Below are 13,765 nucleotides of genomic sequence, written 5' to 3'. Positions count from 1 at the left end.
CCAAGAGCTTGGTGAGGGACAGGGTCAACAAGTCACTTTGGCCAGAGCTGAAACTCTTTGCTCTCTTATGCTAAATGAGGGCAAGATCTTCAAGCCACAGATCTTCTGTATCTGCCAGGTTTTCATTGATGTTACAGCCCTGAGCTGTCCTGAGCCACCCAGCTCTTAAGGGAAACCTGGGGTCTACTGTTTCAATTGGTTGGTTTCTCTTCCCAGGCAGTGCACCTCCCATCCAGCCCCCTTGCAATGAGAATGTCCGTAGCCACCTAGTGAGCCACCTAGAGCCTTCAGCCAGTGGATCTGCCTATTTGGCTGAATATTTGTGTCCTCCGAAGAACAGCCAGGGCAGTTGCTTGCTCTGGACCTTAAGACACACATTAGATTTAATAAGCCCGAGAAACAGGGCATGCTTCACCCAGGTTGAGAAATGATGTTGAGCCATTGGGGTAGCTGAGAGAGTGAAGGGGTTTGTCACCAAGCCTGATGACCAGAGTTTGATTCCTGGGACCCACCGGGTAGGAGGAGGGAGGCAACACCCACGTGGTGCTCCCTACCACTGCACATGCACAATTATACAAAGAATAAACAAATGTAGAAAGTGTTCTTTAAAAGAAACGGTGTATGGAAAGAGGCCTGGGAGAACGCATAAAGGCACAGAGCCCATGGCATCCTGCATGTGAATTCTCTCTTGAACAGCAAAAAAAGCTGAGAGGATTCTGCCATCAAGGATAACCTTGTCCAGCCACAGGATGCAGGACATCACCCACAACACCCCTACAGGGAGGTTAAGAGAATGACAGGAACAGTTCTAAACAAGATGACTCTATAGCCTGGGGACAACAGCAAGCCTAAGAATGAAAGGCACCTACACAACCCAGTCTGTGGTCCCGTCTTCTAATTCAGTAGGCATGGAGACGTTAAAGAGAGAAGTTCCCACAGTTCCCATCTCAGCATGTTCAAAGTGATTTGAGAGAGAGGGCTGAATCGGTCACTCACCGGTCACTCGGGAATGGAGCAGTGAGTGGAGCCATTAACAATCGGAACTGACCCTTACAAGTGCCTTTTGGCCCACTTGGGAATCACACAGGTGACACAGAGGACTGGCTCCCTATCTAGAAAAGACTAGCTGAGCGCTGGTGCCTTTGCGACCTGCCAGGGCTGCCCTGTGACAGACGTTCACCATTCTCAAGAATAAAGTGTATGGGTCGGTGAAATGGCTCAGCAAGTAGAGGCTCTTGCTGCCCAGCCTGCCAACCTAAGCTTAGTTATTGGGGCCCACAGAGTATGGACAGAACCAACTGCTATGAGTTACGTGACAAAATCCATATGTGTCCTCTGGTCCGTGCAAATAGCCCTTCCCATGTCATAAGACACAATAAGAAAGAAAGGGGGATTTCCCAGGACACTGCATATGTGCCGCTGTTACTACAAGTTTTAGTTACTATAATGAAATACTCAAGGCAATGTAACTTTAAAGAAAAGAGGTTTATTTTGACTCACAGCCCAAGTCCAAGGTCAAGGTCCATACTTAGTTATAGCCTTCTTAATGGCAGGAAGAAGCATGGGGCTTCACACAACTTCACACACAAGTGAGTGCCTCTTCTGATCTCTCTCTCTCTCTCTCTCTCTCTCTCTCTCTCTCTCTCTCTCTCTCTCTCTCTCCTCTTCCTCTTCCTCTTCCACAGTCACCAGCAGGAATCATATGATCTCTCTACTCCAATGACTCTACCTAACCTAAACACTGCCTAAACACTTCCACTTCTAAACAGCATAGCGAGATTCAGCTTCTTCCTTCTTGGCACCTTCCAGTGGGGAGTTTCAGCATGTGAGCTCTTAGGGGGCACACTGAAATTATATGTCAACCACAGCAACCTTCCCCTGTCCACCTCACAATGCAATATACCATCCACCTCACAATGCAATATACCATGCTCCTGTCCACAAGAGTCCTATAGCCTTAGCTCAGTCTGACATTCGTTTAAAAGCCCCAAGGCTCAGCCGAGACTCAAACTGACTCTCTACAGTTATAAACCTGTACAATCAGTACAAGTTCCATTTTCCAAGATCCAAGGGGTAGTGTTGCTGTTCCAATGGAAGGAATGGAAAAGTGGGGAAGAATACTCAGCCCAAAGCAAGGCTGAAATCCCGCAGGGCAAACACTAAACCCTGGCGTGCCAAGATCAGCCTCTCTCACACACTGTGAGGGGAGGGTCCTGCGCCTTGCCATGGCTTCTTGTTCACAGGGATGCTCTCCCGCAGCCTTCCTCACTGAATGCTGCAGGTACCCATGGCTATACCTTTCTCAGATGGGCACAGCCCTAGCTCTGAGGAAGGTGAGGGAGAGTAGAACTGAACAAGACCTGGGAGGCCTATGCCAAGGAGGAAAAAACAGGGTAGAGAAAAACTTAGACCAGAGGAGGCACGCTAGAACTGCCAACAGGCATGCCAGGAAGTCTGAGATGAACTGTGGCTTTTTATAAGCTACCCCTAACAGACATTGTGTGAGAAGGTTTGCAAATTAACAGAGCTCTCAATGGTGAGGTGTAAAAGTCCACATGACTTGTACAGTTGGGGCTCCTCCTGGCTTCCTCTCTTGTGAAAACTTTATTTATTTATTTATTTATTTATTTATTTATTTATTTATTTATTTATAGGCAGGGTTTCTCTGTATAGCCCTGGCTGGCCTTGAACTCACAGAAACCTGTCTGCCTTTGTCTCCCAAGTGCTGGGGTCAAAGGCGTGCCTGCCACTGCTCAGTTAGGACACATTCTTAATCAATTCCTTCACTTTGCTTGCTTCTAACCACACCCAATTCCTTGTTCCAGACATGAGAGGCAGGGCACCCCAGCAGATGCCCACCAAATTCCCGCACCCATCAATATCAGCTACATTATATCTTACCTTACCTGGGGCTTTCCACAGGGGCTCCAACCCATGGTTCACTTCTGCCAGGCTTCCCTCTGAAACCTCGGGGGAAGCCACCATGGCGCCACAGCACTCCTGAAATGCCAGCCTGGCCCGGATGCCAAGGGCCAGCACCCAGGAACTGCACACACACCTGTTTGACTCCAGGTCTTTTTCCAGTTGTTCTGACATCAGGAATTGGCTGGCTTTTGTCCACACTAATCTCTCTAGCAAGTGTTTTTCTAGCCACACCTTTATAGCTTGTTCTTTGGTTCCCTCCTTGGCCAGACTGAGTTTTTCAAATCTTTCTCTTTGGTCCTGAGTTTTACTATAAATCTGACTAAAAGCAGCTGATAATGGCCACACAGCAGCAAGATTTTTTTGTTGATCTGAAGTCTCATTTACCCAGCAAACAAATGATCATCTTTACATGTGGTGTTCCATGGGGTTTTAGGGTGTGGACCCCATACTGCAGGGTTATATGTAAGAACACTGTAGCTATCTTCAGACACAACAGAAGAGGGCATCAGATCTCATTATGGATGGTTGTGAGCCACCAGGTGGTTTCTGGAATTTGAACTCAGGACCTTAGGAAGAGCAGTCAGTGCTCTTAACTGCTGAGCCATCTCTCTAGCCCCCTTTGCTATTCCATAGAAAAATTACCTCCTTATTTTCTAAGAGGCTTCCTGATTCCATCCAAAACTAATTTGCTAGTCTCTTTTGAACCATCTCCAGAACGGGCCAGTAGTATTTGCCTTATATCAATATAAACTTTCCCCAACCATTTCTCCAGACTCCTCTGACCTCTGCCCATTATCCAGTTTCAAAGCCTTTTCCACATTCTCAGATATAGATACAGTAACAACCCCATATACTTTCAGTGCAGATTTTCTGCATTAGTTTTCTGGGGTTTGTTTTATTGTAACAAAATACCTGAACCAAGCAACATTGTAAAGAAAAAAGGCTATTTAGGCTCATGGCTTCAGGCTTAGGGCAGCAGCCTGTATCTGACAATGATCTTGCTGGCAGTTTCTAGACAGCATGGGGTACCACATAACAAGAGACTGGAATGTCTTTTCTGCTCTTACCTCTTCTTTATTTATTATTTATTTTATGAATGTGAGTACACTGTAGCTGTCTTCAGACACACCAGAAGAGGGCATCAGATTCCATTACAGATGGTTGTGAGCCACCATGTAGTTGCTGGGATTTGAACTCAGGACCTTTGGAAGAGCAGTCAGTGCTCTCAACCCCTGAGCCATCTCTCCAGCCCCTCTCACCTCTTCTTATAAAGGACGCTGGGGGCTCCACACTGATAACCTTATTTGCTTCTAATCACCTCCAAAATTTAGACCTCCAAATGACTCTGTAACATTAAGTTTCTAGCATTTTAATATGAATATTTTTTTCCATCAGAGATTAAACTTTGGCACATGATCCTTGGAAGACATGCAAGCTACATCCAAATACCATAAGGCCTTGAAGGCATGTCCTCCTAGCAACAATACAGTATGCTATATATTTATAGCATATATTATAGGTGTAATATTATAGAAGGTATTATAAACAATCTTTTGACATTGGGACATGGCATTGATGTCCACAGATATGTTCGGCCCTTTTCACATCTATGTTAGGATGTGTGTGGCTGATGGACAGCAAGGTGGACACTCCTGGTAACAAAGGAACTATACCTTCACCTTTGAGAGGAACTTTCCCTGTAGGTATTTCCCATTTGTGCTTGGGCTAACTCACAACTGCAGAACTTGTGCACATGGAGAGCCAGCAGTATCCGCTCCGCCCTCTTCTGTTTTCTTATGGCCTCCTTCTGCAGCGCTGGAAGGCCACTCTGTGACGGTGTAGATTATTGGCCGATGAGTTCCCAGTGCCTAGAACAGGCCCTGCATACAGCGGGTGCTCACTATTTTCTCTGTGTAGCATGACTGAACCACTAAGAGATTTAGGACTATGGGTCAGAGAGGCCCCTATAGCACCCTGACTTCCCCCTCTCATGCTGGTATAAACCACATTTCACTGCTGACCCAGGGCCACAATCCACTCAGCCAACAACCTAATTACAGCCAAATAAAGTCACCTACCGAAAGGGGGCAGCAGGTCTGCCCCGGAGGAGCAGATGTCTCTTTGCTGGGTCCTCCTGCCATAGGCGGCAGAATAGATATTGAGGAACTTGGACTCATGGCAGTGTAGCTTCAGCTCCTGGTTTTCACACACTGTCTTGTTTTTCAACTCATCTGGAGAGGAAGCAGAAACCAGTGACAGATTAGTCTCGTTGAGAAGGGATGGCCTCAGACTCAAGAGCACGCGCATCAGAGCTGGCAGCTCATGCTCACTGTCTCAGCACTGAGGAGGTGCCCGCAGGAAGACCAGAAGTTCAGGAAAATCCTCACACCCCCAGCTGTGTGGACATCCCCACTGGGGACATATGAGACTCTGCTTCTTTTAAAAAAAGAAGGGGGGGTGGCTTTTAATATGGTCAACCCCCTAATCCCCTGCAGGTGGATTTCTGTGATTTTAGGTAATCCAAAACTAATGATTGGTACAACAGCTTGGTAATAATAATCAAAAAATTCTAGAAGTAACCATTTCCTAAATTATAAACATCTCTATTCCCAGGGGTATGCTGCACTCTCTTCTACAACTGGACTCTGTCTACACAAAACACGAGTCCTGCCTTTGCCCAGCAGTTCCACCCTGTGTATGCTACCTGACCATTAGATCCTTGGTTTATTGTCTTAGTTATCAGATCTATTATCAAAATATTGAAATATTTATAATCAAATGACCCTGATTTTACTTCCTAACAGCCCCAAGGCACAAAAATGTTAATGGTGGCAATTTTATTATAACCATGGTTACAACTTTTATTATTAGTTGTTGCAGATTTCTCACTGTGCCTAATTTACAAACTTTACCATTGTTGTGTATCTATGTAAAAATCATAGTCTACATAGGGTTTGATAATATCTGTGGCTTCAGGCATCCATGAGTCTTCTTGGAGCATGCCCCTCTGGATAAGGGGAAAGGATTATATATTTTAGGGGGGAGGGCACTCCAGGCAGTTGTCCAGCCTGATCCCTACAGGACACACATAGCTAGTTATGAACACGGCCGACACAAAACCACGGCTCACTTTGCAGATGATAATGTCATGCTGCAGTTTTAAAAGGTTGAGCATGCCTATGAGTGTGAATGACACACAATTGGAGCAATAGCCAAGCTATCGGTGCACACAAGATTCCCATCTTCCCCAGGAAGAACCAGCGAATCAGGACAAAGGAACCCAAGGTCAAAGCAGAGGTTTAAAAGACCCCCGAGCGGCTCACTGCGGTCTCAGAGTGAGATTTTACACTTAAATCTGAGGAAACCACCGACTCTTAGACTTGGGGTCTTTTGGTGAACCAAGTCTCTCTCCAGAGGCAGGTATGTTCTGCACTGGGTCTGAGTAGGTGCTCAATCTCACCAACACTGACATTTCACTTGACGTCAAAGACCGGGGTGACAGCTGACATTTGATGCATAAAACATGGAAGCCACGTCAAAAAGCTTTTGCAGTCAGAAGGTGTTCCGAGTGCCTACCAGGAACAAAGAGCCTCCAAGGCAGAGGTGGGAGAAGCTGGCACAACCAAACTTCAACATGAACCTTTTTGTTAGTTTGGTTTCTTTGCTTTGAGATAGGTCAGGCTAGACTTAAACACGCTGTGTAGCTCAGACTGGCCTTGAATTGTGCCTCAACCACCCAAGTACTGAGATCGAAGGCCTGTGTCACCATATCCAGCTTTAAAAATAAGTCTCTCTCTCTCTCTCTCTCTCTCTCTCTCTCTCTCTCTCTCTCCCCTCCCTCCCTCCCTTTCCTTCACATCTCTGTCTCTTTTTCTGTAAGTTAGCATTTAAAAATATTACAAAGTGTTTATTTTATTTATTTAATGTATATGAGTGCTTTGCCTGCATGCATGTATGTATGTATGTATGCATGCATGTGCACTACATGTGTACTTGGTACCAGCAGAGCCCAGAAGATCCCTTAGTACTGGAGTTACAGACTGTCCTGAGTCTCCATATGGGTGCTAGGAATTGAACCCAGGACCTCTGGAAGAACAACCAGTGCTCTTAACTGCTGAGCCATTTCTCCAATCCCAGCAATTACAGTATTTTTAAAGGCACACCATGGAATGAATATTAGCCATGGCTCTTTGATTAATGAAAGCTCAGTCATTCAATGGCAGCAAACCCCACCGAAGGTAACAGGACACCCATGTGTAAGGCCACCAGACGCCCTGCCCCCATCTTGCATCCTGCAGTCGAGAAGGCTGATGCATGTCATGTTGCTTCCTGCTATGTTGTACTGAGTTCCCTGATTCTTTGTTAATGCGTAGGCTGTCACCTAAGAGCACAGTTTGGGGTTCTAAAGGAGCAGGGGGCTCCTAGCATAACTGCCGCTCTCCAAGAGGAACAGAGTTCCGGTTGGAGCCGCTCTGAGATCTGAACAGCCTCCCAAGGGTGAGTCACTGACACACCTGCTAAGAGCCTGCAGGAGCCAGGGAAGGCAGAGGCAGGACTCTGCTCAGAGCCAAGTAGAGAGCCATGCCCACACCCCCTTTCTCCTAAACGGCCCTGACCTGGAAAGAACTATGCCCAAATAAACCCACAGTGAGTTAAAAAGTCAACAGGTTGAAAATATGGATGTCACTTTTTTGCCAGAATTTTTTTCCTTAAAAAAAAAAAAAGATTGTCATAAATTTAACACACCTAAGCTACAAACACATTGTAGCTTCTCCTCATGATCAAATGACCAATTGGAGGCCAGTGAGGTGCTAAGCCTGATGACCTGAGATGGATCCCTGATACCCATGCGTTGGAGGGAGAGAGCCGAGTCTTGCAAATCATCCTTTGCCCTCCACATACCTGCCCTGGCATGCTCCCTTCCCCCTCGCTCCGGTGATGGTTTTAAAGGGCCAACTGGAGGCTGCAGCCAGAAGCTACTGCCAAGTGTTGGCAGGAAGGAGAATATTGTATGTGGATAGCTCAGGGAAACACAAAAATTCAAAGTTTTCTGGGTTCAATCCCCAGCACCATAATAGATATATATTCAAAGTCTCGTCCTCCCCCTAACGCACATCACTTAGCGTCTGGACCGGTTCACTTTCACATCTCAGCAGTGGGCTGCCAAAGGTTGGAGGGGTGGCAATCTGCTGTTGACAGGACTAGCTTGATCCTGGCCTTGCTCACAACTGCCACTGCAAGGGGATGATGTAAAAATTGAAACGGGCGCTTGGTGGCTCGGAGTGTGTCCTCAGACTCTCTGTACTGACAATGCACCACATCATCACCAGCTCCCGGGACACATCCCCATTTCTGCCCTAGGAACATCACTGCTTGTCTGAATGCACATCAGTAACCAGAACTAATTAGCCTGTTTATCGGCATCAGAGCCCGCCATGGGTCTGCTCAACTCCAGCAGAGGCCTGTGCTAGGCATTTTAAAAAGCAACAGCAACCTGCACGACAGGGACATTTCTCCACTGCACAGATGAGAATGGAGTCTTCTGAAAGCAACTGCCCAAGATCACAGGGCAACCTATCCAGAACTGCTTAGAAAGAAGGCTGCCCTGCGGCCAAATTCCCTGAAGGACTGAAGGAATGGGGTGGGGGTGGGGTGCACACTCTGCAGGCCTGCCGGTAAACTAACTCCAAACCCAACTAGTAAACCAGAACTGGTGTGTAGCATTTGCCAGTTTCCCTGGTGTTGATAACCTTGTCATGTGGACGTCTCAGAACATGAAACTGGGAAGAGACAGACAGCTCTGTATAGCGGCACCAGACTCATGGATTGCTCTGTACGACAGCGTCGGGTGCAGCTGCGGTTGCTGCGAGGATCATAGCAGAGCGAGGACCAGATAGAGACTTTGAGGTGGAAGGGCTGAAGACGAATGGTCTCCAAAACTTTGACTGCCAAGGACCAGGCCACACAGCCTCCAGGCCTCATCCGTCCTCCTGGGGCAGCCAGAGTGGGGCTTTACCTACCCTGCACCTCCTGGTGTTAACATTGCTCTGATTTGTCTCCTCCAAATTCATGCTTGTGTACAATCCCCACTGGGAAGTATAAGACGGTGGAAACTTAATGTAACTGTGGTGTTTAGAGATGGGAGCTTTAAGTATTAGGACTAGAAAAGGATTAACCACGTTGGTGCGAGGCTGGGACACATCCATGTTCTGTGTGTCCAGTCCATAATACTCACAGTCTCACCACCCAGTTCTCCAGTTGCAGGCAGTCGGAACGTCTGCTTTTGAAAGGAATATTTGCTTTCATCACGGAGGTGAGAACTAGGGGTAGAGAAAAGGATGCAGAACCTAATGGTAACCATGGGCACAGTCAAGGTTTTCAGAGTCAGTTGCAGGAGGCCTGTGAAGGATGAAGGATGATGCAGAGACTCTGAAGTGATGTTCCTTCTCTGTTGCCTGAGAGAGGGGCTGTCGGGCTGTGGGGGGCTGTGGGGGGGCTCATCAGGCACTCTTCAATGTCTAGGCTTCTTTGTGGCTCTTACACTCTACAATTATGCATATGTGAGTGTGTAAGACAGCGTGTGTGCAGTGTGCATGTACAACAGAGTGTGAGACAGCATGTACACATGTGTGTGGGTATGTATAAGAGGGTATAAGGCTACAGCAACGTGTATGTGATGGGGCATAGGAGAGTCTCTTGTGTGCTGTGAGTGTACAGATGTGTGCATGTACAAGTCTGGGTGTGAGTGTGTTTGCAGGTACAGAACCAAGGGGCCATTCTATCGTATTCCTGCTGTTTTGGGGAGATTGTTGGAGAGAAGTCTGCTGTCTGCTGAGAGGATCTGGGACTGCTTCCCCAACAGGCAACAGTGGTCTTAGACCACTAGTGTCTTACAATGGACAGAGATCAAAAGCAAAAAAATCAAACAGCTGAGTTAGGCTGGCAGAGAGGGAGTTGTAGAAACAAACTATGGTTCCATGTAACATTCTGTTACATATTTGTTACAATTTCTTTTCAACCGTTTGTTCAGACAAAGCCAGCTAGAAAGATGTGTGAGAAACCTCCTGTGAGAGTCTAGCTGTTAATTTTTATGTTAGTATGTCTGTGTGGGTGTGAGAGTCGAGAGGGGGCTGTAAGAGAGGAAAACAGAGATTTCAAGGAAGTAAAGGAAAATGAATAATAATTCATGTGATGCGAAGTTGGAAAGGGAATGACTGGGAGTGGAGAGGTGGGGGAAGGGGCAGAGAGGGTGGAGGATGGAGAATGGGGAATAAGGGGCAGAGCTGTGGGAGAGGATCAACAAAATTATGCATGAAAATGCTGTGACTTTGTATGCTAATTTAAAACAAAGAAAAAGTCTCCAGTCACCTACCCCCTGGGCTTGTTGCAGGCACATCCCAGGTGTCTGGAACTGAGACCCGCTCCATGAAGAGGGATTTCTTAGAGCTTGCAGAGGGCTGATCATAAGGCCCTGGGTATTGTGGATGGCGAAAGTCAACAAGGAAAACACAAGAATCAAGATGGAGGAGATTACTCTAGCACACCTCAGCCACGAAACTGGGGACAGCCAGTTCACATACCCGACAGGTGGTGGTTGGTGGCTCTGGTGGAACCCAAGCCTCTGAGCCTCTCGAAAATCAAGCCTCATAACCCTTGTGTTTCCTCCACCCTATGGATACTCCCAGGATCAATACAATTGACTTTTACACCTTGAGAAAGACTTTTACATTTGAAAGATTTATAAGTAGGAGTGTGTGTGTGTGTGTGTGTGTGTGTGTGTGTGTGTGTGTGTGTGTGTCTTTCTCTCTGATCTTCACGTTAGGGGATTTGGGGTTGAATAGGCACAGGACTTTGGTCAGGAGTATCCATGAAACCCAGGGCCAATCCCAAACACACTGTCCCCCCTCAGAAGTTACTTACTAGGTTGGCATTTAAAGGAGACCAGGAGGTATTTACTGCTTCCTGGACAAAGGTCAGGTCCAAAGACTCGGCTATTGACCAGGAGGTGGCAGGCCCGCTGGTTCTGGCACTCGTCCAGCACCTTCTGGAAGGAGGGGTAGAAAAAGATAGGCTTGTAAACTGCACAAGTGTCTGCTGGACCCCAAACCTGGCTTGCTCTGGGCCCTGGGGGGAATGAGGCTTCTCTGCCTGGCCTGACACACATGAGGTGGAGGTAGAGCATCTCCCCATAGCATCCAGAAGGAAGGGCTTGGTCCAGAGAAGCAGGCCCGCGGGAGAGCCACGCCCAGCCAGCCACAGTGGGCAATGTGATGGACTCTTTTGTTTTTTGTTTTTTAAAGATTTATTTATTTATTTATTTATTTATTTATTTATTTATTTATTATATTTAAGTATGCTGCAGCTGTCTTCAGACACTCCAGAAGAGGCCATCAGATCTTGTGATGGATGGTTGTGAGCCACCATGTGGTTGCTGGAATTTGAACTCCGGACCTTCAGAAGAGCAGTCGGGTGTTCTTACCTACTGAGCCATCTCACCAGCCCGTGATGGACTCTTTTAAAAGTGCTGACCCTCGCCGGGTGTGGTGGCGCACGCCTTTAATCCCAGCACTCGGGAGGCAGAAGCAGGTGGATTTCTGAGTTCAAGGCCAGCCTGGTCTACAGAGTGAGTTCCAGTACAGCCAAGGCTAAACAGAGAAACCCTGTCTCGAAAAACCAAAAAAAAAAAAAAAAAAGTGCTGACCCTCAGAGGATCCAGGGCACGTGAGTGCAATCAAGTCACGGTTGATCGTTCAGCAGGGGAGCAATTCAAGTTTTAAAGCTGAGACATTATGGCCAGGAATTATGACCATACATATTTAGGGACCTAGGGAGAGCTTCAAATGCCCAAACTTGTTCCACCAAATAAGATAAAGTCGATTCCCACCCTTAGCAAACTCAGGGGCATTAGCCTGTGACCTTGCTGCTGAATCGTTTCTTTAGTGGAATACTTGGTCAAAAACTTCCCTCTCCTCCAACCCCTCTGGAAGCTTGTGCAAAACCCTCATGGAGAGATCCACGATGTCCTGCTGCTCCTCTGGGCTCTGGCTCTCAGAGAACGCCCTGCCCGGAATAAACTCAGGTCCTAGCCTTGGTTCTGATGAAAGAGAGACCAAACCCAGAAAGGGAACTGTTCTCAAGAATCTACGCAAACTTTAGGACTTAATTCCATGCAAATTTTTGAGCTTTTCCAAGTTACCATGTCCTTATAGGCAGCTCAAGGAACACATACTTCCATGAAGGATGTTGGTCCTACCATGTCACCTACCCAGGATCAGAAAGAACTCCTGGGGAGACCCTTTATCCCCCTGGGAGGCACAGCTCTTGGATGATGGCACACCCTGACATGGCTACTGGTCTTGGTGAACTACACAGTCTTTGGGTGTTTCTGTAAGTTCTTCCATCAGAGCCTTGGAGCGGGCGGGCTCTGAGGCAGACTGTGCTCAAACCACATTACCCACTGCAAAACACGGAGTGGCGCCATGGTGGCTACCTTGGCAGATGGTAACCTGTCCCTATCTTAAACACGGCTGCCTCTCGGGGACACTGGCTGACTCAGTATAGTGTGAAGCCCCAGGGGGAAGGAACTTGCTGAGCTGCGCAGGGCTGTTCCTGGCAGATTCAGCCTCTGATTGTGTTTGCAGATGCTAGCAAGCCAGCCTAAATGAACTTCCTCTTCCCTCAGGGCACTGGGCTGGAGCAAGGATGCGGGTGCCAGCAGTTCACACTTTCAACAACGAGGGTACTTCTGTGCTCCTAGTGCTGGCTAGCTCTCCTCTCCAGTACCTTGGAGGGCAGCAGGGGGCCTGGCCACCTGGGTTGGGTGAGGAGGGAGGGGAACAGGCGATGGGACTGTGGTTCTTGGAAGGGAGGCTGGGAGGGAGGGACTGGGGCAGGGTGGGGCACTCAAAGACACTATGCTTGACTTGCAAAGAAACATGTTGTCGCTCATCACAGCACAGAAACCAGATCAAGGGACATGTCAGCCAGACACATTCTTTTCTGCTGTTCACCAATCACATGCCCAGATGCTATGGTTTTTGGACTGAATACATGGTATGAAAAATGGAAGAACTTTTTGTCATCTAATATTTTTGCTGCTTCTCTGTGGGCATTAGAAAGGTTATACGGAAGTCTCCTTCTGGTAAATTTACCTTCATCCACATATTCTGTGCTGACCGTGATCAAGCTGACTTCTAACACCACTTGTTGCAAAGAACTTGGGAGGCATTAAAAGCATCCAAGGACAGTTGACCTAATGATCTTATCCAGGTAGTTGGGGTAACAGGTTACGAATTGCTTGGATAAAGTTGGCCTTCATGGTACAAGCCTGCAATCCAAGCCTTTGTGCAAAGACAGCAGGGTGGAGGTTCATGACCTACCTGGGCTACAGAGCAAGTTCAAAGCTAGCCTGGGCAACTCAGCAAGACACTGTCTCAAATATGAAAAGCAGGGTGGGAGGGAGCTGAGACTATAGCTTGCCTAAGGCTATAGTGCTTGTCCAGTGTGCAGGAGATCCTAGGTTCAGCCAATCCCCAGTACTGATAAAAGTTGCATGTATAAGCCACAAATGGGCTAATTCCACCAGTGGAAAAAATTGATCTCCGTGTGTACCAATTTTTCTCTCAAATATACCCAAGGAGAAGGAAAAGAAAAAAGATGGCGAGGAGAGGAGAGAGGAAAGAGGAGGGGGATGAAGAGGAAGAAGAGTAGGAGGGAGAAAATGAAGGGGATGAAGGAAGAGGAGGAAAATAAGAATTAGGAAAAGAAAAATAAGGAGAAGAAGAAGAAAGAGAAGGAGAAGAAGGAAAAGGAGGAGGAGGAGGAGGAGGAGGAGGAGGAG

At 47.3% G+C, this 13,765-nt stretch overlaps 1 protein-coding gene across 6 annotated transcripts in view; it reads right to left on the bottom strand.

The window, feature by feature from the left end:
* Positions 1–13,765, bottom strand: part of Eva1c (eva-1 homolog C) — a 74,259-nt gene that overhangs the window by 22,504 nt on the left and 37,990 nt on the right. For 2 of the 6 annotated variants that reach the window (XM_029544583.1, XM_029544585.1), the window contains exons 3-5: positions 10,846–10,969; positions 10,298–10,396; positions 5,004–5,156 (exon numbers count right to left, since the gene is read on the bottom strand). In XM_029544583.1, coding sequence (XP_029400443.1) covers positions 5,004–5,156; positions 10,298–10,396; positions 10,846–10,969 — 376 coding nt within the window. The remainder of the gene's footprint in view (positions 1–5,003; positions 5,157–10,297; positions 10,397–10,845; positions 10,970–13,765) is intronic. The other 4 variants (XM_021209702.2, XM_021209703.2, XM_029544584.1 and 1 more) reach the window with 3 other exon arrangements.

Source organism: Mus pahari, chromosome 12, assembly GCF_900095145.1.
Source record: "Mus pahari chromosome 12, PAHARI_EIJ_v1.1, whole genome shotgun sequence".
Classification (NCBI taxonomy): domain Eukaryota; kingdom Metazoa; phylum Chordata; class Mammalia; order Rodentia; family Muridae; genus Mus; species Mus pahari.
The sequence above is the reverse complement of the archived record's forward strand: the minus strand, read 5'-3'. Positions and strand labels throughout refer to the sequence as shown.